The following is a 24,089-nucleotide window of genomic DNA, read 5'->3' as shown; positions in this document are numbered from 1 at the left end:
TGATGCATACAACATTTGTTGTTACAAAAGAATCCTTTCCTCTGCTACTACATGACATTTCTTGTTGATAAGAGAATTAGGCCCATTGTGAGTGCTCTGCCATTTGATCATGGCTGATATGCTCCTCACTGAAAAATGTGTTGCTGGAAAAGTGCAGCAGGTCAGGCAGCATTCAAGGAGCAGGAGAATTGATGTTTCAGGCATAAGCCCTTCTTCAGGAATGAGGAAGGTGTGACAAGCAGGCTAAAATAAAAGGTAGGGAGGAGGGACTTGGGAGAGGGGCGTTGGGAATGCGATAGGTGGAAGGAGGTTAAGGTGAGGGTGATAGGCCACAGAGGGGGTGGGGGCGGAGAGGTCGGGAAGAAGATTGCAGTTCAAGAAGGCGGTGCTGATTCCGAGGGTTGGGACTGAGATAAGGTGGGGGGAGGGGAAATAAGGAAGCTGGAGAAATCTGAGTTCATCCCTTGTGGTTGGAGGGTTCCAAGGCGGAAGATGAGGCGCTCTTCCTCCAGCCATCATGTTGCCATGGTCTGGCGATGGAGGAGTCCCAGGACCTGCATGTCCTTGGCGGAGTGGGAGGGGGAATTAAAGTGTTCTGCCATGGGATGGTTGGGTTGTTTGGTGCGGGTGTCCCAGAGGTGTTCTCTGAAATGTTCCGCAAGTAGGTGGCCTGTCTCCCCAGTGTAGAGGAGGCCACATTGGGTGCAGTGGACGCAGTAAATGATGTGTGTGGAGGTGCAGGTGAATTTGTGACGGATATGGAAGGATCCCTTGGGGCCTTGGAGGGAAGTGAGGGGGGAGGTGTGGGCGCAAGTTTTGCATTTCTTGCTGTTGCAGGGGAAGGTGCCGAAAGTGGAGGTTGGGTTGGTGAGGGGTGTGGACCTGACGAGGGAATCGCGGAGGGAGTGGTCTTTCCGGAACACTGATAGGGGAAGGGAGGGAAAGATATGCTTGGTGGTGGAGTCTGTCTGGAGGTGGCGGAAATGACGACAGATGATACGATGTATCTGGAGGCTGGTGGGGTTGTAGGTGAGGACCAGTGGGGTTCTGTCCTGGTGGGGATTGGAGGGGCGGGGCTCAAGGGCAGAGGAGCGGGAAGTGGAGGAGATGCGGTGGAGAGCATCGTCAACCACATCTGGGGGGAAATTGCGGTCTTTGAAGAAGGAGGCCATCTGGGTTGTTCGGTATTGGAACTGGTCCTCCTGGGAGCAATGCGGCGGAGGCGAAGGAATTGGGAATATGGGATGGCATTTTTACAGGGGGCAGGGAGGGAGGAGGTGTAATCTAGGTAGCTGTGGGAGTCATCTCCGCATACTTCGACACGGTCCTGTTCCCCTTAGTCCAAAAAACCCAGGTCAATGTTTGTGGGCGGCACGGTGGCACAGTGGTTAGCACTGCTGCCTCACAGCGCCTGAGACCCGGGTTCAATTCCCGCCTCAGGCGACTGACTGTGTGGAGTTTGCACGTTCTCCCCGTGTCTGCGTGGGTTTCCTCCGGGTGCTCCGGTTTCCTCCCACGGTCCAAAGATGTGCGGGTCAGGTGAATTGGCCATGCTAAATTGCCCGTAGTGTTAGGTAGGTTTAAATGTAGGGGTGTGGGTGGGTTGCGCTTCGGCGGGTCGGTGTGGACTTGTTGGGCCGAATGGCCTGTTTCCACACTGTAAATCTAATCTAATCTAACTCCCCACCTACGTTCGGGACACCACCTCCTCCATGATTTTCGCTTCCCTGGTCCCCAACGCCTTTTCATGGACATCCAGTCCCTATACACCTCCATCACCCATCACAAAGGACTCAAAGCCCTCCGCTTCTTTCTTTCCCGCCGACCCAACCAGTTCCTTTCCACTGACATTTTCCTTCGACTGACTGAACTGGTCCTCACTCTGAACAACTTCTCTTTCCAATCCTCCCACTTACTCCAAACCAAAGGAGTAGCCGTGGGCACCCGCATGGGCCCCAGCTATGCCTGTCTCTTCATAGGATATGTGGAACAGTCTATCTTCTGCAGCTACACTGGCACCGCCCCCCGCCTTTTCCTCCGCTGCATTGATGACTGTATTGGCACTACCTCGTGCTCCTACGAGGAGTTTGAACAGTTCATCCACTTTACTAACAACTTCCACCCCGACCTCAAATTTACCTGGACCGTCTCAGACTCCTCCCTCCCCTTCCTAGACCTCTCCATTTCTGTCTCGGGCGACCAACTCAACACGGACATTTACTATAAATCGACCGACTCCTACAGCTACCTAGATTACACCTCCTCCCACCCTACCCCCTGTAAAAACGCCATCCCATATTCCCAATTCCTTCGCCTCCACTGCATCTGCTCCCAGGAGGACCAGTTCCAATACTGAACAACCCAGATGGCCTCCTTCAAAGACCGCAATTTCCCCTCAGATGTGGTTGACAATGCTCTCCACCACATCTCCTCCATTTCCCGCTCCTCCGCCCTTGAACCCCGCCCCTCCAATCGCCACCAGGACAGAACCCCACTGGTCCTCACCTACCACCCCACCAACCTCCAGATACATCGTATCATCCTTCATCATTTCCACCACCTCCAGACAGACCCCACCACCAAGGATATCTTTCCCTTCCTTCCCCTATCAGCATTCCAGAAAGACCACTCCCTCCGCGATTCCCTCGTCAGGTCCACACCCCTCACCAACCCAACCTCCACTCCCGGCATCTTCCCCTGCAACAGCAAGAAATGCAAAACTTGCGTCCACGTCTCCCCCCTCACTTCCCTCCAAGGCCCCAAGGGATCCTTCCATATCCGTCACAAATTCACCTGCACCTCCACGCACATCATTTACTGCATCCGCTGCACCCAATGTGGCCTCCTCTACTTGCGGAATGTTTCAGAGAACACCTCTGGGACACCTGCACCAACCAACCCAACCGTACTGTGGCAGAACACTAAAGACTCCCCCTCCCACTCCACCAAGGACATTCAGGTCCGTGGCCTCCTCCATCGCCAGACCATGGCAACATGATGCCTGGAGGAAGAGCGCCTCATCTTCTGCCTAGGAACCCTCCAACCACAAGGGATGAATGCAGATTTCTCCAGCTTCCTCAGTTCCCCTCCCCCCTCCTTATCTCAGTCCCAGTCCTTGGACTCAGCACCGCCTTCTTGACCTGCAATCTTCTTCCCGACCTCTCCGCGCTCCCCCACCCCCCTCTCCGGCCTATCACCCTTCCACCTATCGCATTTCCAATGCCCCTCCCCCAAGTCCCTCCTCCCTACCTTTTATCTTAACCTGCTTGGCACACTTTCCTCATTCCTGAAGAAGGGCTCATGCCCGAAACGTCGATTCTCCTGCTTCTTGGATGCTGCCTGACCTGCGGTGCTTTTCCAGCAACACATTTTTCAGCTCTGATCTCCAGCATCTGCAGTCCTCACTTTCTCCTCCGATATGCTCCTCACCCCCATTTTTCTGTATTTTCTCTGTATTCCTTCAAACCTCCATTACCAGTTAAAAATCCCTCTTAACTCCTCCTTAAATTTACTCACTATCCCAGCATCCACTGCACTTTGAGGTAGCAAATTCCAGAGATTCGCAGCCCTTTGGGAGAAGTAGTTTCTCCTCAACTCTGTTTTAAATTTGCCACTCCTTATCCAAAGACTATGACCTCTCATCCTAGAATGCCCCACAAGAGGAAGCATCCACTCCCCATCTATTTTATCCACATCTTTTATCACCTTGAATACCCCAATTTGATCTCCCGTCATTCTTCTAAATTCCAGAGAGTATAGAACTAAACTGTTCAATCTCTCTTCACACCACAAACCCTTTATCTCTGGGATCAATCTAATGAACCTCCTCTGACCTGCCTCCAATGCCACTACATCTTTCCTCAAATAAGGACACCAAAACAGTGCACAATACTCCAGGTGCGGTCTCACCAATACCTTGTATGGTTGCAACAACATTTCCTTACCTTTATATTCTATTTCTGTAGCTATTCACTTTCTGTATTATCTGCTGTACCTGAATGCTAGTGTTTTTTGACTCATGAATGGGTACACCAAGATTCCTCTTCACTGGAGCAGCCCAAGTCCCTCCCCACTAAGGTAATAGGTCACCTTCCCATTTTCTAATCCAAATGCATGACCTTGCACTTACCCACGTTAAACTCCATCGGCCACAATTTGGCCCACTCTGTTAACCTATCTGACCATTAATAAGGCTCTTATTTCCTCATTGCAATTTACCATCCTGCCTATTCTTGTGTCGTTGGCAAATTTGGCTGCAGAGCCTTTTATCCTGAATCCAAGTCGTAGTGTTCGGTGAAGAGGTAAATGTAGGAGAATGGGTTTGGGTGGGTTGTTCTTCGGTGGTACGGTGTGGATTTGTTGGGCCGCAGGGCCTGTTTCCACATTGTAAGTAATCTAATCTAATCTAATCAAGTCGCTAATACAGATGGTAAATAGCTGGGGTCCAAGGACTGAACCTGTGGCATCCCATTAATCAGACCTTGCTGTCCAGAAAAAAAAATTATCCCGACTCTTATCTTCTGTTCATCAGTCAGTAATATATTCAGATGAATAAGTTACCCCAATCCTATACGATCTAACCTTGTGAATTCACAATTTGTGCGGCACCTTATCAACCGTCTTCTGGAAGTCCAGATAAATTACATCTGCAGCATCCCCATTATCCACTTTGCTTGTTACATCTTTGATGATCTCTGGTAAATTAGTTAAACATGATTTGCCCCTCATAAAACCACACTGACACTGCTGGATAGCATTTTGACAATGTCCTGATATTGCTTCCTTGATAATTGATTCTAACACTTGCCCAACAACAGATGTTGAGCTAACTGGTCTGCAATTTCCCACTTTTTGCCTACCTCCCTTTTTTGAATTAGGGTGTTATATTCGCCATTTTCCGATCTTCAGTGTCCAGGTAATTTTGGGATATTGTAACAAACTGATCCACTATCTCCACTCCCACTTCCTGTGAGGCCCAGGGGACTTGTCTGTCCTCAATCCGAATAGTTTACTTAGTACCTTTTCCCTATTGGTGTTGATTGGTCTTAGTTCTACCTTATCTATTGCCCACTTTCTCTATTGTAATGGAGTGGAACTGTTGTCATCCACAAAGTGAACGAGGCAAAGTATTGATTCAGCTTTTTAGTGTTCCACACTATTTATCCTTTCACCAGAACAGTTAATTGCTGTCCGCAGACTTGCATGTGAAAATTATCTACAGCATTCACTCGTATCAAAAACAGTGTCTCAGAGCTACACCATTGATTCTGACAAGAGACTAAGAAATAAATTGCATTTATATAGCATCATTCATATCTTTTGGATGTTCCAAGTTGCTACAAGCCCTGTTGTATGCTGCTGAAGCATGATTCGTATTTTGATGTAAGAATCCAGACAGCTAATTTTCTCAAAACTAGGTCCCCAAAACAACAAAATAATGACCAATGTGATCTGTTTTAACCATATTGATTCAGAGATAAATATTGATCAGAAGTTGCTATTGGAAAAAAAATTGATAGGATTGTCAATGTGAAAAGGCTGACAGGCCTCAGATTAACAACTCATCCAAGAGCCAATATTTCCAACAGTGCAATACAATGGAATGTCCTGTGGATTGGATATGAAAGTTAGTTCTTTTCAAAATAGACAAAAATTGGAAGAACTTTCCTTGGAGGAAGAGTTCTATCCACATGATTTTCAGGTTGTATGGATAAAATATGTTTAATTCTTCCAATTCCATGAGTGGAAATCATGACACAAAGTATACAGATTAGTTGGTGACAGAGCGAGAATAAAGTATGCATATAATATTGGACTGAGAACAAATAGGCCATGCAGCTGTCTCCTCGGGAACATTGTGTAATTGGAGAGACCCCAGGAGTTCTGTTTGGTATGGCGATGTGTGGTATGAAAAATACCAAAGCATATTTTACTGGCAATAATTCAGTAGTTTTATACAGACCAAGTCATCATAAACAAACTCACATCCGCAACAAACAAATTTTCAGTCAAACGTCGGTATCAATAGCTCAATTGATAGAAGACATCAAGCAAGTCACAAAGTAGATGTTTAATTAACAAATCAGGAAGAAACAGTAATAAATATTTGTGATTATGGAACTAATTCACAACTTAGCCTAACAACCTGTCAGTTATAATAACTTTAACAAAACCATCAGTTCCCTTCATGAATGCTTCCCTATTATTCCTGATAATTACTCATGACCTCAACAATGTTACCAGAAAAAGAACATCAAAGTTCATGGTTGCCTGTGACTTGACGATGCAAGGGAGATGAGGAAACTGAACTTAATTGACGTTAATGCCATGTGGTTGGAGGGTCCCAAGGTGGAAGGTGAGGCATTCTTCCTCTACTTATTGGGTGGCTTGGATTTGGTGGTGAGGAGACCCAAGACTTACATGTCCTTGGCAGAGTGGGAAGGGATGTTGAAGTGGTTAGCCACAGAGTTGTGGGGTTGTTGGGTGTGTGTGACCCAAAGCTGTTCCCTGAAATGTTGTGTGAGTTGGCGTCCTGTCCCCGTGATGTAGATATCCCTGTCCTCTCTGCTTTAAGGCATTCTTTCAAATTTATCTCCTGTTTTGCTCTCATACCTCCTGATGAGTTAGGGGTTAAATGTGACTTTTTAAATACCTTTGTGAAGTAACGGGGACAGTTTTATTCTGTTAAAAATGCTATATAAATGCGAGTTGTTTAGTTTATTGTTCTCATTCTCCTTCAAAGCAGTATTCTTATGGCTTGTCCATAAATAGATGATCAGCTGAGTTTTAACAATGGCCTTTTGCTGGTGACAAAAAGTGATGATGCAACAAAGGGACTATTAATATAAGGCAACTGGTTTGTTGCAACCAAATGATTGGATTCTATTCAAGCTCTCGATGTGGCTCTTTCTGAAAAAGGTGGGCAGCACATTTTACTGGACACAGCAGATGTAGGAGTTCCCGGACATGTCAAAGAACGTCATCCTGAAGAAGAGCCGTAACGTGAACTCTGTTTATCTCCACAGATGTTGCCAGCTTGTTTGTTCTCTGTTCGTTTCAGATTCCCAGTATCTGCAATATTTTGCGTTTATTCGTAGAACATTGTGTCCTGTCATCCCATTATGCCTGTAAAAGACAGCAGAACACTACTTGGAGAAGGAAAAGGAGTTTCCCTGGGCTCCTGAACACCATTCTACCCTCAACCAGGGTTATTAAGACGCAGTGATAAAGTTTATACTTCTCTTCGGCATGTTGAGAGGTCTGGCTTCACACAGTGGATTCAGAATGTTTTTTTTACACATCACATTAAAGTGATAATAAGATGCAGTGTACATGCAAGTTGATTGTTTCTCTATGCAATATCATTTGAGCAATAATGTTTACAGATAAAACATGAGATTGTAGTTGAGATTTATGGAAAAACTTTTACCAATGTGCTGCCTATTCGGGAGACACTGAGAGCGCAAGTAGGGAGAATAATGTGTAAAGGAAGAGAACAGGTTCAAGATTTTGCATTCCTGCATGAATTTTAGAATGAATATGGAAAATTATTTTAATTTGGCATAGAAGAACATTAGATGAACTGACAATAAGATAGTAAATAACTGCAATGAAATGGTTAACACTCCAACAAAAGTTTTATTTTCCAGGGAATGGTAATCTCCAAAAGATTACTGCTCCAGCCTTACTTGTTCCCAAAAGAAGGGAGCTCTGCAGTTCTGAGATTCTGTAGAACATAGAACAGTACAGCACAATACAGGCTCTTTGACTTTCTATGTTATGCCGACCTTTTATCCTATTCTAAGATCAGACTAACCGACATAACTTTCATTGTACTATCTTCCATGTGCCTATCCAAGAGTCACTTACATGTCCCTCGTGTGTCTAACTCTGTGTAGAAAACCGACCTTTGACATCTCCCCTAAATCTTCCTCCAGTCAGCCTAAAATTATCCCCCCTCATGATAGCCATTTCTGCTCTGGGAAAAGGTTTCTGGCTATCCACTCTGCCTATGCCTCTCATCATCTTGTATACCTCTTCCAAGTCACCTCTCATCTTTCTTGGCTCCAATGAAAAAAGCCCAGGCTCACTCAACCTTTCTTGGTAAGACATGCCATCCAGTCCAGACAGCATTCTGGTAAATCTCCTCTGTGCCCTCTCTGAAGCTTCCACATCCTTTCTATAATGAGGCAAGCAGAACTGAACATTGTATTCCAAGTGTGGTCTAACCAGGGCTTGTTAGAGTTGCTGCACAACCTTGCGGCTCTTAAACTCAAGCCCCCTGCTAATGAAAGCCAACACACATACACCTTCATAACAATCCTATCAATTTGGGTCGCAACTTTGAGGGATCTATGGACGTGGACCCCAAGATCCCTCTGTTTTTCTACACTGCTCAGAGTTCTGCCTTTAACCCTGTAATTTGCATTCAAGTTCGACCTTCCAAAATGAATCACTTCACACTTTTCTAGGTTGAACTCCATTTTTCAGCCCAGCTCTGCATCCTATCAATGTCCCATTGCACTTTATAAAAGCCCTCCACATTATCCACCACTCCACTAAACTTTGTGTAATCGACAAACTTACTAACCCACCCCTCCACTTCCTCATCCAAGTTGTTTATAAAAATCACAAAGAGCACAGGTCCCAGACCAGATCCTTGTGGAACACCACTGGTCACTGAGCTCCATGCTGAATACTTTCTATCTGTTAATACCCTCCGTCTTCTATGGGTCAGCCATTCTGTATCCAGATAACTGAATTTCTCTGTATCCATTGCCTCCTCACTTTTTGATTGAGCCTACATGGGGAACCTTATCAAACTTCTTGCTAAAATCCATGTCCACCACATCCATTACTCCACCTTCATCAATCTGTTTTGTCATATCCTCAAGGAAATCAGTAAGACTTGTGAGGCATGACCTGCCCCTCACAAACCATGCTGATTACCTATAATCAAGCTATGCTTTTCCAAATAATCATAAATCCTGTCTTTCAGAATACATTCCAATAATTTGCCCACCAGTGATATAAGACTGATTGGTCTGTGATACCCAGGATTATCTCTATTCCCGTTCTTGAACAAGGGAATAACATTTGCCTCCCTCCAAACATTTGGGACTACTCCAGTCGACAGTGAGGATGCAAAGATCATCGTCAAAGGTGCAGTAATCTCTCCCCTCACTTCCCAGATATATTCCATCTGGCCCAGGGGACATATCTATCCTCCTGTTTTTCAAACTTTCCAGCACATCCTCCTTCTTAACATCAACCTGTTTGAGCATATCAGCCTATTTCACGCTGTCCTCATTAATGACAAGGTCCGTTTCAGAAGTGAACATTGAAGTATTCATTAAGGATCTCCCCTACCTTCTCCAATTCCAAGCACAAGTTTCCTCCACTATCCCTGATTGGTCCTACCCTCACTCTGACCATCCTGTTGTTCCACACATTAGTGTTAGGTTTTCCTTAATCCTACCCACAAAAGCTTTTTCATGCCCCCTTCTAGCTCTTCTAAGTCCATTCTTCAGTTCCTTCCTCACTGCCTTTTAATCCTCTGGAGCCCCGTCTAATCCTTGTTTCCTCATCCTGAAGTAAAAAGTGAGGTCTGCAGATGCTGGAGATCAGAGCTGAAAATGTGTTGCTGGTTAAAGCACAGCAGGTCAGGCAGCATCCAAGGAACAGGAATTTCCTGTTCCTTGGATGCTGCCTGACCTGCTGTGCTTTAACCAGCAACACATTTTCAGCTTCCTTAACCTGAAGTCAGCTTCTTTCTTCCTCTTAACTAGCTGTTTTATGTCTCTTGTTATCCAAGGTTCCTTCACCATACCATCCCTTCCTTGCCTCGGTGGGACAAACCTACCCAGCACTCGCAGTAAGTGCTTATTAATCAACCTCCATAGGTTCCTTCACCTTAAACTCCCTTACCAAGTCTGCCTCATTGCACAAAACTAAATCCAGAATTGCCTGTCCCACCACAAGCTGCTCTGAAATACCGTCTCATAGACATTCCACAAATTCCTTTTCTTGCAATCCTCTACCAACCTGATTTCCCAGTCCACGTGCATATTGAAATCCCCCATGATGACTGTAACTTTGCCTTTCCTACACAACTTTTGTATTCCCTAGTGTATTTTGTGCCCCAATTTCTGACTACTGTTTGGATGCCAGTATATAACTCCAACTATGTTCTTTATTTACCATTGTGGATCCTGGGTTCTACCCACACAGATTCTACACTCTTTGACCATGAAGCAATATATTGAACATGGGGTTCCTGTCACACTACGGATGACCCCACAACGCTCTACATTCTCACATACACAAGCACACATATTCACACATACCTTCACATCCTCCCACACTCTCACAGAACCTCTCATATATATATATATATATATACACACACATACACACACACACACACACACACACACACATATCCTCTCACAGGCTTATACTCCATCTGACTCATGCGCTCACTCTACAAGCACACACGCACACACTGCCTCACGTGCTCTCTCACACGCACATATACAGTTGGAAAAAGGAGTGATTCAGGCAGGCAGGCGCAAACCAGAGAATGAGGTAATTTAACTGTACTTTTTTCAATGCAAGAGGCCTAACAGAAAAGGCAGATGAATCCGGGACATGGTTAGGAACATGGGACAAGGATATCATAGCAATTACAGAGATGTGACTCAGGGATGGACAGGACTGGCAGCTTAATGCTCCAACATACAAATGCTATGGGAAGGATAGAAAGGGGGCAAGAGAGGAGAGGGAGTAGTGTTTTTGAGAAGGGATAACATTACGGCTGTACTTAGAGAGGATTCCTGGGACTATGTCCAGGGACATTACTTCGATGGAACTGGGAAATAAGAAAGGGATGATTATCTTATTTGGATTGTACTATCGACCCCCTCCCCCCACCACAAAACTCAGCAGGAAATTTGTAAGGAGGTCCCCTTATCTGAAAGAATAATAGGGTGGAAATGGTGGATTTAACTTTCCAAACTTAAACTGGGACTACCATATTGTTAAAGGTTTAGATGGAGAGGAATTTGTTATGTGTGCAGAAGAAAATTTTCTGATTTAGTGTGTGGATATACCTACTAGAGAAGGTGAAAATCTTGACGTCCTTTTGGGAAATAAGGCAGGGCAGGTGACTGCAGTGTCACTAGGGGAGCACGTTTGATCGCCCCTGTGCACAAGGGCATGGGTTCTCTGTTTTCTCAATGAATTATATTATCTTTTACAGGGAGGAGCATTCGGATAAGGCAGCATACATATTAATTAGGTGACCGTTACAATCAGTGAGTAAAGATTAAGCCATTTGCTGTCACACAATGAATATTCCTAACCTTGTTATCTGCCAAATAGGGTTAAGGAGAATCTAAAGGTATTTTATAAATACATTAAGGACAAAAGGGTAACTAGGGAGAGACAGGGCTCCTCAATGATCAACCCATGTGTGGAACCACAGGATATGGGAGAGATACTAATCGAGTATTTTCCATCAGTGCTTCCTGTGGAGAAGGGTATCGATGATAGAGAAAGTGGGGAAATAAGTGATAACATCTTGAAAAATGTCAACGTTACAAAGGAGGAAGTGCTGGATGCCTTAAAATGCATAAAGATGACAAGATACCCAATCAGGTATATCCTCAAACTCTGTGGGAAGCTAGGGAAGTGATTGCTTGGCTCCTTGCTGAGATACTTATTTCATCGATAGCCATTGGTGAGGTGCTGGAAGACTGGAGGTTGGCTAATGTGATTACACTATTTATGAAAGATGGTAAGGTAAAACAAGGGAACTGTAGACCAGTGAACCTGACATCAGTGTTTGGAAAGTTGTTGAAGGGAATCGTGAGGGACAGGATTTACATGTACTTGGAAATGCAAAGTTAAAAATCACACAACACCAGGTTAGTCCAACAGGTTTATTTGGAAGCACTAGCTTTCGGAGCACTGCTCCTACATTAGGTGATTGCAAGACACGGAATTTATAACAAAAGTTTACAGTGTGCTGTAACTGAAATTACACGTTGAAGAAAACCCGGATTGTTTGTTAAGTGTCTCATCTGTTAGAATGACCATGTTGGTTTCAGTTCTTTCTTAAGTAAATCGCAAAGCTTTTTTTAAAGGTTACATTCTCAAGTGCACTTCAACAATTGGTATCTTGTCAGCCCAGATAAGGTATTGAAGGTGTTAGCTCCCTGTGTGAGACTATCTGTGCCGCAATGGTCAGACTCTATTCTAAAAAAATCAGATTTACATAATCGTACATGGATTCATTCAGTTTTTGAGCAAAGTAAAATCAATTCTGCACGTGCACATTCACCTCTCAAACTTGCGTATGTGTGTGGGAGGGAGTGGGGGGGGGATGTTATGAGTATCTATGAGAAGGTGTGCATATGTGTGTGAATGTGAGTGTAAAGGGGTTTAAGTGAGAGGGTATGTGTGGAAGTGTATGTGTGAGTCATGAAAGGGAGTTTGAGGGTATGTGTTCGTCTGTCTATACGTGTGTGTATAGTGCAAAGGGGTCACGTCTAGTGTGACAAGAACCCAAGGTCCGGGTTGAGGCCCTCCCTATGGGTACCGAACTTGGCTATCAGATTCTGCTCGGCCAATTTTCACTGTTGCGTGTCCCAAAGTCTGCCTTGGAGGACGGTCAACCGAAGGTCTCAGGTCGAATGTCCCGGACCACTGAAGTGTTCTCCGACTGGGAGGGAATACTCCTGTCTGATGATTGTTGTGCAGTGCCCATTCATCCGTTGCCGTAGCCTCTGATCGGTTTCACCAATGTACCATGCCTCAGGGCATCCTTGCCTGCAGTGTATGAGATAGACAATGTTGGCTGAGTTGCATTGAGTACCTGCCACGTACATGATGGGAAGTGTCCCCATGTGTAATGGTGGTATCTGTGTCGACACTCTGACACATATTCCAGTGTCTACCATGACAAGGTTGTATGGTATTGTCCTAAAAGCCAAGTAGTTTGGTATGAACAATTATCTGTTTGAGGTTTGGTGGCTGTTTAAAGGCAAGAAGTGGAAATGTGGGGAAGGTCTTGGCGAGGTGCTCATCCTCATGCAAGGAATGATTATGGATAGTCTACATAGCTTTGTGAATGGGAAATAACGTTTGACTAATTTGATTGAGTTTTTTGAAGAAGTAACAAAGAGGAATGATGAAAGCAGGATGGTAGACATGATCTTTATGGATTTCTGTAAGGCTTTTGACAAGGTTCCTCATGGTAGACTGGTTAATAAGGTTCGATCACTTGCAATACAGGGAAAACTAGTCATTTGGATACAGAACTGGCTCAAAGGTAGAAGACAGAGGGTGGTGATGAAGAGTTGTATTTCAGACTGGAGACCTGTGACCAGCGATGTGCCACAAGGATCGATGCTGAGTCCACTGCTTTTTGTCATTTATGTAAATGGTTCGGCAGTGAACATAGGAGGTATAGTTAGTAAGTTTGCAGATGATACCAAAATTGGAGGTGTAGTGGACAGCGAAATAAGTAGGTTACCTCCGAGTATGACTAGAACTGCAGGTACTGAAGGCAAATCAGGTCAAGACTTTTTCACTTAATGGTGAGGTCCTGGGGAGTGTTGCTGAACAAAGAGATCTTGGAGTGTGCAGGTTCATAGTTCCTTGAAGGTGGAGTCTTATGTGGATAGGATAGTGTAGGAAGCATGTAGAATGCTTTCATTTCTTGGCAAGAGCATTGAGTATAACAATTGGGAGGCTGTGTTGCGGTTAGGCGCTTTTGGATTATTGTGTGCAATTCTGGTCTCCCTCCTATAGGAAGGATGTTGTGAAACTTGAAAGGGTTCAGAAAAGATTTACTAGGATGTTGCCAGAGTTGGAGGGTTTGAGCTGTAGGGAGAGGCTGAATAGGCTGGGACTGTTTTCCCTTGAGCGTCGGAGGCTGAGGGGTGACCTTACAGAGGTTTATAAAATCATGAGGGACAGGGATGGGGTAAATAGACGATGTCTTTTCCCTGGATTGGGGGACTCCAGAACGAGAGGACATTAGTTTAGGGTGAGAGGGGAAAGCTTTAAAAGGGGCAACTTTTTCACAGAGAGTGCTTGTATGGAGTGAACTGCCAGAGGAAGTGGTACAATAACAACATTTAAAAGACATCTGGATGGTACATAGGAAGATTTTAGAGAGATATGAGCCAAGTGTTGGCACTTAGGACTGGATTAATTTAGGATATCTGGTCAGTATGGATGAATTGGACCAAAGGGTCTGTTTCCATGTTGTAAATCTCTATAACTTTATAACTCTGCTGTTCAACTATATCATTTCAATAGTCTCGACAAAATGTTTAATGTTCAAAAGTGTAATTTTGATGATATGAGTTTATTCACTAGATAATTGTGTTTCAGATAATCACACCATTCAGAAGACTAATTCTTTGTGCTGAAAACAGAAAAGAAATGGAAGACTGGATCTCTTCATTAAAATCTGTGCAGAGTAGAGAACACTATGAGGTAAGCTTCCAGTTCTTCATACCTTCAGTGGAACTCACTCTCACAATGACACATTGACTCAGTGGTTAGGACTGCTGCCTCACAATGCCATGGTCCTGGATTCGATTCCACCCTTGGGTGATGATCTGCATGGAACTTTGCACCTTCTCCTCATGTCTGCATGGGTCTCCTCCAGGTGTTCTGGTTTTCTCCCACAGTCCAAAGATGTGCAGGTTATGCAGATTGGCTATGCGAAATTGCCCATAGTATCCAGGGATATGCACACTGGGTGGATTAACCATGCAGGGCTTCAAGGTGGGGGTAGGGATGTTTGGGTGTGTTGCTCTTCGAAAGGTCGTTGTGGGCTTGAAGGGCTGAATGGCCGACTTCCACAATAACTTGCACATCACAAACCAGGATTGTGGGTCAATCTGCCTGAGGGAAGTCTTTACTCTCAGCTAGTCGTCCCAGAGATAGTTAGTTTTCTTGATACTGATATAAGCCACTGGAATTCTACCCTTCTATGTCTGAAGTTACCTTCAGTTTGAAGAGGATGTCTGTGGTTGGGTGAATGATTTAATTCTGGGCTGAGTGACGAGGGGGCAGTTGGAAGCTTCATGCACTGTATTTTCTCGATGCCTATGACTTGGATAATTGGGATGGTGTAATTTTGACACAATGAGCTCTAATTCTCATTCTCCAAACCTCCTATTCTGGAGTTTGGGTGAAATTAGTCTGATGTTAAACATCTGCTGAAATACAGAGGGGTAGAAGTGATGATAGAATTGTAGAAATCCCTTATTAACTGATATGGAATAAGGCAAGTTGAGGGAGTTTGGTGATCTCATTGAATGGCAAGATAGGTTCATGATGCTGAATGGCCTCCTGCAATTCCAGTGTTCCCAAGTGAGGTATGGCCATTCGGTTGAGGTGGGAAAGGACAGCGGGTATTGATAGATCTACAGTACCTAGTGGTTTCTGAGCAGAATGAAGTGCATAATTTCCTTCAGCCCCTCATTTAACCTAGCCACTTAGATCTCTACCTCTTGGAAATTTGGTGCATTTTCCTCATTGAAACATAGAAAACAGGAGCTAGGTAGTACATTTGGCCCTTTTACCCTTCTCCACGATGCAGTATGATTATGGCTGATCATCCAACTCAGTACTCTGTTCCCACTTTCTCCCTATAACCTTTGATCTGTTTAGCCCTAAGAACTATATTTAACTCTTTTGAAAACAGACACAAAGTAATCACTCAGATTCTGTCATTTCTCTGATTTCCCCTGATACCTTCTCTGCATTTTAATGGATCCACATTTGTTAAAGCCAAACTGTTCTTTTTAACACATCTGTAGAAGCTTTTACAGTCCATTTTCATGTTTTGTACTATATTACTTTCATATTCTGTTCTCCCTTTCCATTTTAATCTCATGTTCCCCCTTTTTTAAAATTCTGTACAACTCCCTGTTCTCAGAATTACTGCTATGTCACACAACTTTGGATGCATTCTCTTTTAATCTTATACAATCCAGAGTATTGTTAGTCAGCTGGTCAGGTGAATTGGCCATGCTAAATTGCCCGTAGTGTTAGGTAAGGGGTAAATGTAGGGGTACGGGTGGATTGTGCTTCGGTGGGTCGGTGTGGACTTGTTGGGCCGAAGGGCCTGTTTCCACACTGTAAGTCATCTAATCTAATCAATGGTTGACTGACTTTTTCTGCCACGGAGGAATCCCCTAAAGTTATCGTGCTTCCATTCTCCTTCCTCCTCCTCCTATAAAGCTGAGAAGCTCTTGATGCTACAGCCTTGGCTTTGGTTGTGCTCCCTTGAGGAAATATTGCCCCCGCTGCATCCAAGGAACAGGAAATTCGACGTTTCGGGCCAGAGCCCTTCATCAGGAACTCATTCCTGATGAAGGGCTCTGGCCCGAAACGTCGAATTTCCTGTTCCTTGGATGCTGCCTCACCTGCTGTGGTTTAACCAGCAACACATTTTCAGCTCTGATCTCCAGCATCTGCAGACCTCACTTTTTACTTGAAATATTGCCCTCACCAATATCCAGAATGGAACACTGATTCGTAAACGTTAAACCTGGGGACTCTTTCACTACCTGCCTGGTTTTCTTTCACTGCGCGGTCATTGATTCCCTCTCTGCTTGTTCACTTATAACCCGCATATGTAACCACCTCTCTGTATGCTGTCCACACAGTTCTCTTTCTCCTAGATACACAACACTGACTACAGCTACGACTTAAGTTCTGATCCCGTGAGCTCAAGTTTGCTGATATTTGTTATTGGTGTGTTTGTCTGGGACGTGTGTTCTGTCCATAACTTCATGCATATGTCAAGATGTACATGCTGCTTGCTCTGCACTCATGAAGTCTCTCCAGCATTGGCCTCTATTGAATCATAGAATCCCTACAGTATGGAAGGAGTTCATTCAGCCCATCAAGTCTGCATCAAACCTCTGAAGAGCAGCCCACTCAGCCCCAGCCCTATATCTTTATCCCTGTAAACCCACATTGCCCTTGGCAAATCCACCCAGCCTGCACATCCCTGGACACTATGGACAATTTAGCGTGGCCAGCCCACCTAACCTGCACATCTTGGGGCTGTGGAAGGACACCAGAGCACCTGGAGGAAACTCACACAGACATGGGGAAATGAGCAAAGGCCTTTCGATCATTACCTCATTTCTTCTCCCATTCACTTCTTACTCTGGAGATTTCATTGCCTACATTAAACCTTAATTAAAGCACCTGCCCTCGCCCCCCATTTTCATTTTGACCCAAATTTTCAGTTGCTCTGCCTTACTGTGGGAGAGATTGTCCTCAGTCTCGCAGTGAATTCTTAGTTCATTGAATCCCTATAGTGTGGAAGTAGGCCATTTGGCCCGTTGAGTCCACACCTACTCTCCGAAGAGCATCCCACCTACACCCACACCCTTATTCTATCCCTGTAATCGTCCATTTCCCATGGCTAATCCACTTCGCCTGCACACCCCTGAACACCGTGGGCAACTTAGCATGGCCAGTCCACCTCACCTGATTATCTTTAGACTGATGAATCACTTGTTTTTATTTTCTGACATTCTGCTACAGTTATCAACACCTAATTCAGGCATGTAATTTCAGATGCTTGACAGATAACTGGCAGTATAAGGCATGTTAAACAACCTGTTTAACTGGGCCATTTTAGCTTTGTTAACGTCTATTGGTTCTCATTAGATTCTGAAATTTGATCAATTCTGAAACTTGCTAGTTTACTAGTTTAATTCCTGCTTTGCCTCAAATTTTCAGTTCCTCGCTCTGCGTCAATGTCACACCAGTGAAGCCTCCCTCATACTGACTGTGCAGCTTATCATACCATCTTGAACTCCTGGTACATGCTCCTATCAGGAAAGACTGCAGTAGAATTTGAAATTGTAATATTGAATCCTGAGAGGTGATGTTTTGTTTTGTTATTCTGAAGAATTAATGATATGTTGTTGATCCATTTGGAGTTCATAAGATTGTATTAACTGTTAGTGCACATAGATAGAAAGGTAACTGTTAGGGCAAACAATTGAACTGAAATAAATCAATTGCATAAGTAACGTTTCACAAACATTTTTAACAATATCGGGAAAATCTTTGAATTTTGTATGCTTTGTGAATTTTACACTGGTAAACAGACCTGCTTTCTCCTCTGCCAGACTGCACAGTTTAACGTGGAGCATTTCTCAGGGATGCATAACTGGTACGCCTGCTCCCATGCCCGACCTACATTCTGCAATGTCTGCCGAGAAAGTCTCTCTGGCGTCACCTCTCATGGACTTTCCTGTGAAGGTAAATAGTTCACGGTTAGCAGCAATTCAGTGTAATGTGTGAAGGGTGTGACATGGGAAAGTCAGTATAAGGAGCTAGGCACCAAATTAAGAGTAATAGAATCCCTACAAATGAAGAAAGAGGCTATTCGACTCATTGAGTCTATATTGACCCTCTGAAGAGCATCCTACCCACATCCCAGTCCATGATCCTATATCCATAACCCCACATTTCCCATGGCTAATTTACCTACCCTGCATGTTCCCAGACAGTTTAGCATGGTCGATCCATTTAATCTGTACATCTTTGGACTATGGGAGGAAACCGGAGCGCCCGGAGGAAACCCACACAGACACGGGAGAATGTGCAAACTCCACACAGTCACCCAAAGTTGGAATCGAACCCAGTTCCCTGGGACTGTGAGGCAGCAGTGCCAACCACTGAGTCACCGTGCCACCCATTGCAGCCCTTACTCTCATTCAAAATGGCTGAGAGAACTTCGTGCCTGTTGAACAATTAAAAAGACTAAGTCTCCTGCACTCCTCTTCCCTGGGTTCCCTTCGCTGTTTCACTTGTAGTCACTGAGAAGCAATATCTCAGATTCGGGATTATTGCCTGTGCTATGTGTCCTGTTCCAAAGAACCCAGGTAACGCTCCAGCTCCCTGATGTGTTTCAGTGCCTCTCCTTCAGCCTCCAACTCATAAACTCTGAGCTGAGATTTTCCTGGATCACACTGATGGCTGGAGCTCCCACATGCTGCAGCCCCTCCTGCCATTCTTAATGTGTTTCAGTTAATTGCTCAATTATCTCATTACTTGTTGTTTAACATATTTTGTTAACCCTACCAAAAGTTCCTGTGCTAATTTAAACCTTCGGAATACAATAGATCTCAACTCTTTATCAGATACTCACCAAATAGCTAAGTGACAATCAATTCCTACATGCTGAAAAGATTAAAAAATAGGAAAAGCAAAGTACCTCCTTCCATTCCTCACCTAACTCCGCCAGCTGGGAAAGCCATTCATCATCTGATGTTGCTGAGTAAACATCCAGTGATGAAGATGTGCAGCAGTAGCAAGAGGAGACTCCTATCTCCCTATTGCTGTGCAAAGAAGCCATTGACCACCCACAGGACAGCAATGTAAATTATAGGCCAATCTCGTGAAATGTGGGATGGCCGGTTTCCCTGATGTAATTTGCCTATTCCAATTACCTTCAGGGATTCTATTACTTCTAGTAGCTATTGCAAGGTGAACAGTGGCATCCCTTTGCAGTCCCAGTAAATATTTCTTCCCTCACTAACAGGAAATGAAAAGGGTTAACTATGTGCATGATCTCATTTACAGTATTGACCAACCTAACTACTGTGACTGTATTTCCTTTGGATGGTATGGGAACGGGATAAGTGAGGTTAGAAAGTGTAACTTATTTCTTCCTAGCATTTACTTTTGACTACATTTTCAATCCCAGAACAAGTAGGTTCCTTTTGATTAAGTATTAAACTGAAGTAATATGTGCATACAGACATGGAATGACCAAGAATATTAATCAAAACAAGAGCAACTTTAGTACAGTACTGACAGAGCCATGCACTCGTGAATTGTCCTTTTCAGATAAGTTATACCAAGAAAGAAAGACTTGCTTCAAAATAGCGCCTTTCACCGTTTCAATTTCCCAAGGTTCGGTTTTGGTCAGAGTCTTTCTGTTCTTTGAAATATTGAATGAAACCCTTGACATCCCAGAAGGAGGCAGAGACAGGGCTTTTCCAGCACCACTCTAATCCAGAGACAGGGCCTTGGTTTAATGCCGAATCTGAAAGATGACACCTTTACTGCATTGGGGCATCAGTCCAGACTTCATGTTTGTTCAAGTCTCTGGAGTTGAGACCTGAACCCTCAAACTTGAGTTAGAGGCAAGAATATATTTTATACCAGTTGTACAGTTTATACCAGCTGTCAGCCCAGATAAATGGTAAAAGTTCACATGATGCTATTTGAAGTTTGGGAATGGTTCCCTATTGTCTTACCAATAATTACAGTCTAAACAAAACTACATTTATGCTGTTTGTGGGAACTGATTTTGTACACTGTCTTGCCTTACAGGGCAGCGGTGACTGCTTGACAAAAGTAATTAATTGGCTGTCAAATGTTTTGAAACACCTCAAGAATGTCAAATGAGCTGTGTAAAAGCAAGTTAGGAACTAAAAGAGTAGAAGTAGGACATTCATCCCATCAAAGCATGCTCCACTATTTAAATTGATCATGGATGATCATCTGCTTCAGTACCACATTCCTGTGTTATCTCTGTTTCCCTTGCTATCATGATTATTCAGAAATCCATTGACTTCTGTCTCCAGCATACTCAATGATTGAGTTCCCACTCTGGCTCAGTTCACCATTGTCTCTGAACTTTGACAATAACATAATTCTGGATACCAAATACACAAGTGTGTTCTACATGCCTAAGAAGCATTTCCATTCTATTCTATGAAAGACACAGTCTTTGGTGACCTTTTAATGTTTCATGCATAGTGTGTGGGGGTAGCTGGTTGTTCCAGCAGGTTCAGAAGAATTGCCTCATAATACATGGATGGAATTTTTTTTTTAAAGTTCAATCAAATTTAAAAATTCTGAAACCAGAGTTTTAAATCTTAGCTGACTGCACGACCTTGGACATTTTTAGAGGACTGTGTTCTGCACTCAGCTGTCAATGCTCAGTGAGTGACAAGACATAGTGTGACAGTGATTTAACCAATTTATTTAATAAATTGGAAGGAGGTTAGGATAGAGATAATTAAATGTCAAACTGTCTTATTCCCATATGGTTATAGCTGACAGATATGACAACATCTGCGTTGAAAGTGACATGAGAATTCATAGCGTTACCCAAGAGCAATTTTTTAACCTTAATAGCACTGATGTGCGAATGGAGAATTACTGCTTATCCGATAAACACCTGTTCATTGCTTTGAATGTGTTTGGACGGGACCGCATTGTGCTCTTTTCAAAAGCGATGCATCCAATTTTCTTGTCGCATGTGTCTTGTTTCACCACTGAGCTACTTGTAATTCAGAAGATCATACTTTACGTTTAAGCATTCTGACTAAGTGTATATTTTAATCTTGGGGAAATGAAAATCTTTACTGTGATATCACAGTGATGTTTAACATGAGAAGAAATCCTAAATTTCAAGTTGAAAGTATATATATAATTTCAAAGTTGTAAATCAAAATTTATGACGAAACTATTTACCTTTTTGGTAATCCCATGACAAGAATAGTTAAACAACCACCCTGTGCTATTTATAGTCTTACATCACTGTCATGGCACATTTCACTTGAAACTAAAATCCAGAAATATAATAGTGAAACAGTGTACTGTAGATGCGAGAATCAGAAATGAAAATAGCATGGTGGCTAGCACTGCTGCCTCATAGCACCAGGGACCTGGTCTAGCGATCTGGTATTATTGCTAGACTTGTAATCCAGAGACCTAGGTTACAAATCCATGGATGATCCATCTCAGTCTCCTCCAGAAGTCCCCAGCATCATAGATACCTATCCTCAGCCAGTTCGATTCACTGCACATGATATCAAGAAACTGTTGGAGGCACTAGATACTGCATAGGCTATTGGCCCTGATAGCATCTCAGCAATAATATATAAGACGTGCTGCAGACCTTGTTGCACTTCCAGTACAGTTACAATACTGGGATCTACCCAACAATATGGAAAATTGCCCAGGCTTGTCCTATGTATACAAGCAAAGGACCAATCCAACCTGGCCAGGTACTGTCCCATCAGTCTACTCTGGATTATCAATAGGTGGTGGAAGGTGTCATCAATTACGCTGTCAAGCAACACCTACTCAGTGACACCCACTTTGGGTTTTGCCAGGGTCATTCAGCTCCTGACCTCATTACAACATTGGTTCAAACATGGACAAAAAAACTCAATTCAAGAGGTGAGGTAAGAGTGACAGCCCTTAACATCAATGCATCCAATTTTCTTGTCACATAGATGTGCCTTGTTTCACCCTGAGCTACTTGTAATTCAGAAGATCATATTTTACATTTAAGCATTCTGACTGAATGTATATTTTAATCTTGGGGAAATGAAAATCTTTGTTCTTTACTGTGATACCCCAGTGATGTTTAAAATTTGCAATTTGAAAACATAAACAAAATTTCAAAGTTTTAAATCAAAATTTATGATAAAACTATAAAACTTTTGTGGCAATCCCATGACAAGAATAGTTAAACAACTACGCTGTGCTATTGATACGCTTGCATCACTGTCATGGCACATTTCATCTTGAAACTAAAATCCTGAAGTGTAATAGTGAAACAGTATATTGTAGATGTTGGGAATCAAAAATGAAAATAGGCACAGTGGCTCAGTGGTTAGTACTGCTGCCTCACAGCGCCAGGGACCTGGGTTTGATTCCAGCCTCCTAATCTCTCCCGAGTCACCCTTTGTCCTTAATGATTTTATAAAATCCCTTTGGATTCTCCTTAACCCCAAATGCCAAAGCTATCTCATGTCCCCTTTTTTGCCATCCTGATTTCCCTCTTTAAGTATATTCTGGCTGCCGGTATATAAGGATTCACTCGATCTCTGCTGTCTATACCTGACATACGCTTCCTTCTTCTTCGTGACCAAGATCTCAATTTCTCGAGTTATCTGCTATTCCCTACACCGACCAGTCTTGCCTTTCACCCTAACAGGAACATACTGTATCTGGACTTGCATCTCATTTTTGATGGCTGCGAACATCTGCTCCCAATTAACTTTCAAACTTCTCGCCTAATACTGTCAAAATTGGCCTTCCTCCAATTTAGAACTTCAACTTTTAGATCCTGTTTCTTCTTTTCCATCACTATTTTAAAACTAATATGATTATGTTCACTGGCCCCAAAGTGCTCCCCCACTGACACCTCAGTCACCTGCCATGCCTTGTTTCCCAAGAGTGGGTCAAGATTTTCACCTTCTTTAGTAGATACATCCATAAACTGAATCAGAAAATTTTGTTGTACATCCTTTATAAATTTCTATCCATCTAAACCCTTAATAGTATGGCAAACCCAGTCATCCAGCGAGCAAACCTACATCCAGAACCTCAACCTAAGCTACAAATCTTCTCAAAACTCGCAGACCAAGTCATGTTTGGAAAGTTAAAATCCCCTACCATTACCACCCCATTATTCTTACAGGTAACTGAAGCCTCCTTTACAAATTTGTTTCTCAATTTCCTGCTGACTATTGAGAGGTCTACAGCACAATCCATGAAAGGTAATCATACTCTTGTTTCTCCATTCCACCCAAGTACTTCCTTGGATGTATTCCCAGGAATATCCTCCCTCAGCACAGGCGTAATGTTATCCCTTATCAAAAATGCAAGTCCCCCTCCTCTCTTGCCTCCCTTTCTATCCTTCCTGTAACACTTGTATGCTGGAACATTAAGCTGCCAGTCCTGTCCATCCCTGAGCCACGTCTCCGTCATGATATTCCAGTCCCATGTTCCGAACCACACCTGAGTTCATGTGCCTTCCCTGTTAGGCCCTTTGCATTGATGTAAATGCAGTTTAGATTACTTACTTACAGTGTGGAAACAGGCCCTTCGGCCCAACAAGTCCACACCAACCCACTGAAGCGCAACCCACCCAGACCCACTCCCCTACATTTACCCCTTCACCTAATATAACAAGGGACAATTTAGCGTGGCCAATTCACCTGACCTGCACATTTTTGGATTGTGGAAGGAAGCCAGAGCACCGGAGGAAACCCACGCAGACACGG

The 24,089-nt window shown here is 43.6% G+C and overlaps 1 protein-coding gene across 4 annotated transcripts in view; it reads left to right on the top strand.

Annotated features, from left to right (window-relative positions):
* The window catches only part of dgkh (diacylglycerol kinase, eta), a 570,460-nt gene that overhangs the window by 338,741 nt on the left and 207,630 nt on the right, over positions 1-24,089 (top strand). For all 4 annotated transcript variants that reach the window (XM_060832853.1, XM_060832854.1, XM_060832851.1 and 1 more), the window contains 2 exons: positions 14,404-14,508; positions 18,180-18,312. In XM_060832853.1, the coding sequence (XP_060688836.1) occupies positions 14,404-14,508; positions 18,180-18,312 (238 nt within the window). The remainder of the gene's footprint in view (positions 1-14,403; positions 14,509-18,179; positions 18,313-24,089) is intronic.

Source organism: Hemiscyllium ocellatum, chromosome 12 (genome assembly GCF_020745735.1).
Source record: "Hemiscyllium ocellatum isolate sHemOce1 chromosome 12, sHemOce1.pat.X.cur, whole genome shotgun sequence".
NCBI lineage: Eukaryota > Metazoa > Chordata > Chondrichthyes > Orectolobiformes > Hemiscylliidae > Hemiscyllium > Hemiscyllium ocellatum.
Note: the sequence above shows the minus strand (reverse complement) of the source record. Positions and strands in the feature narration are given on the sequence as shown.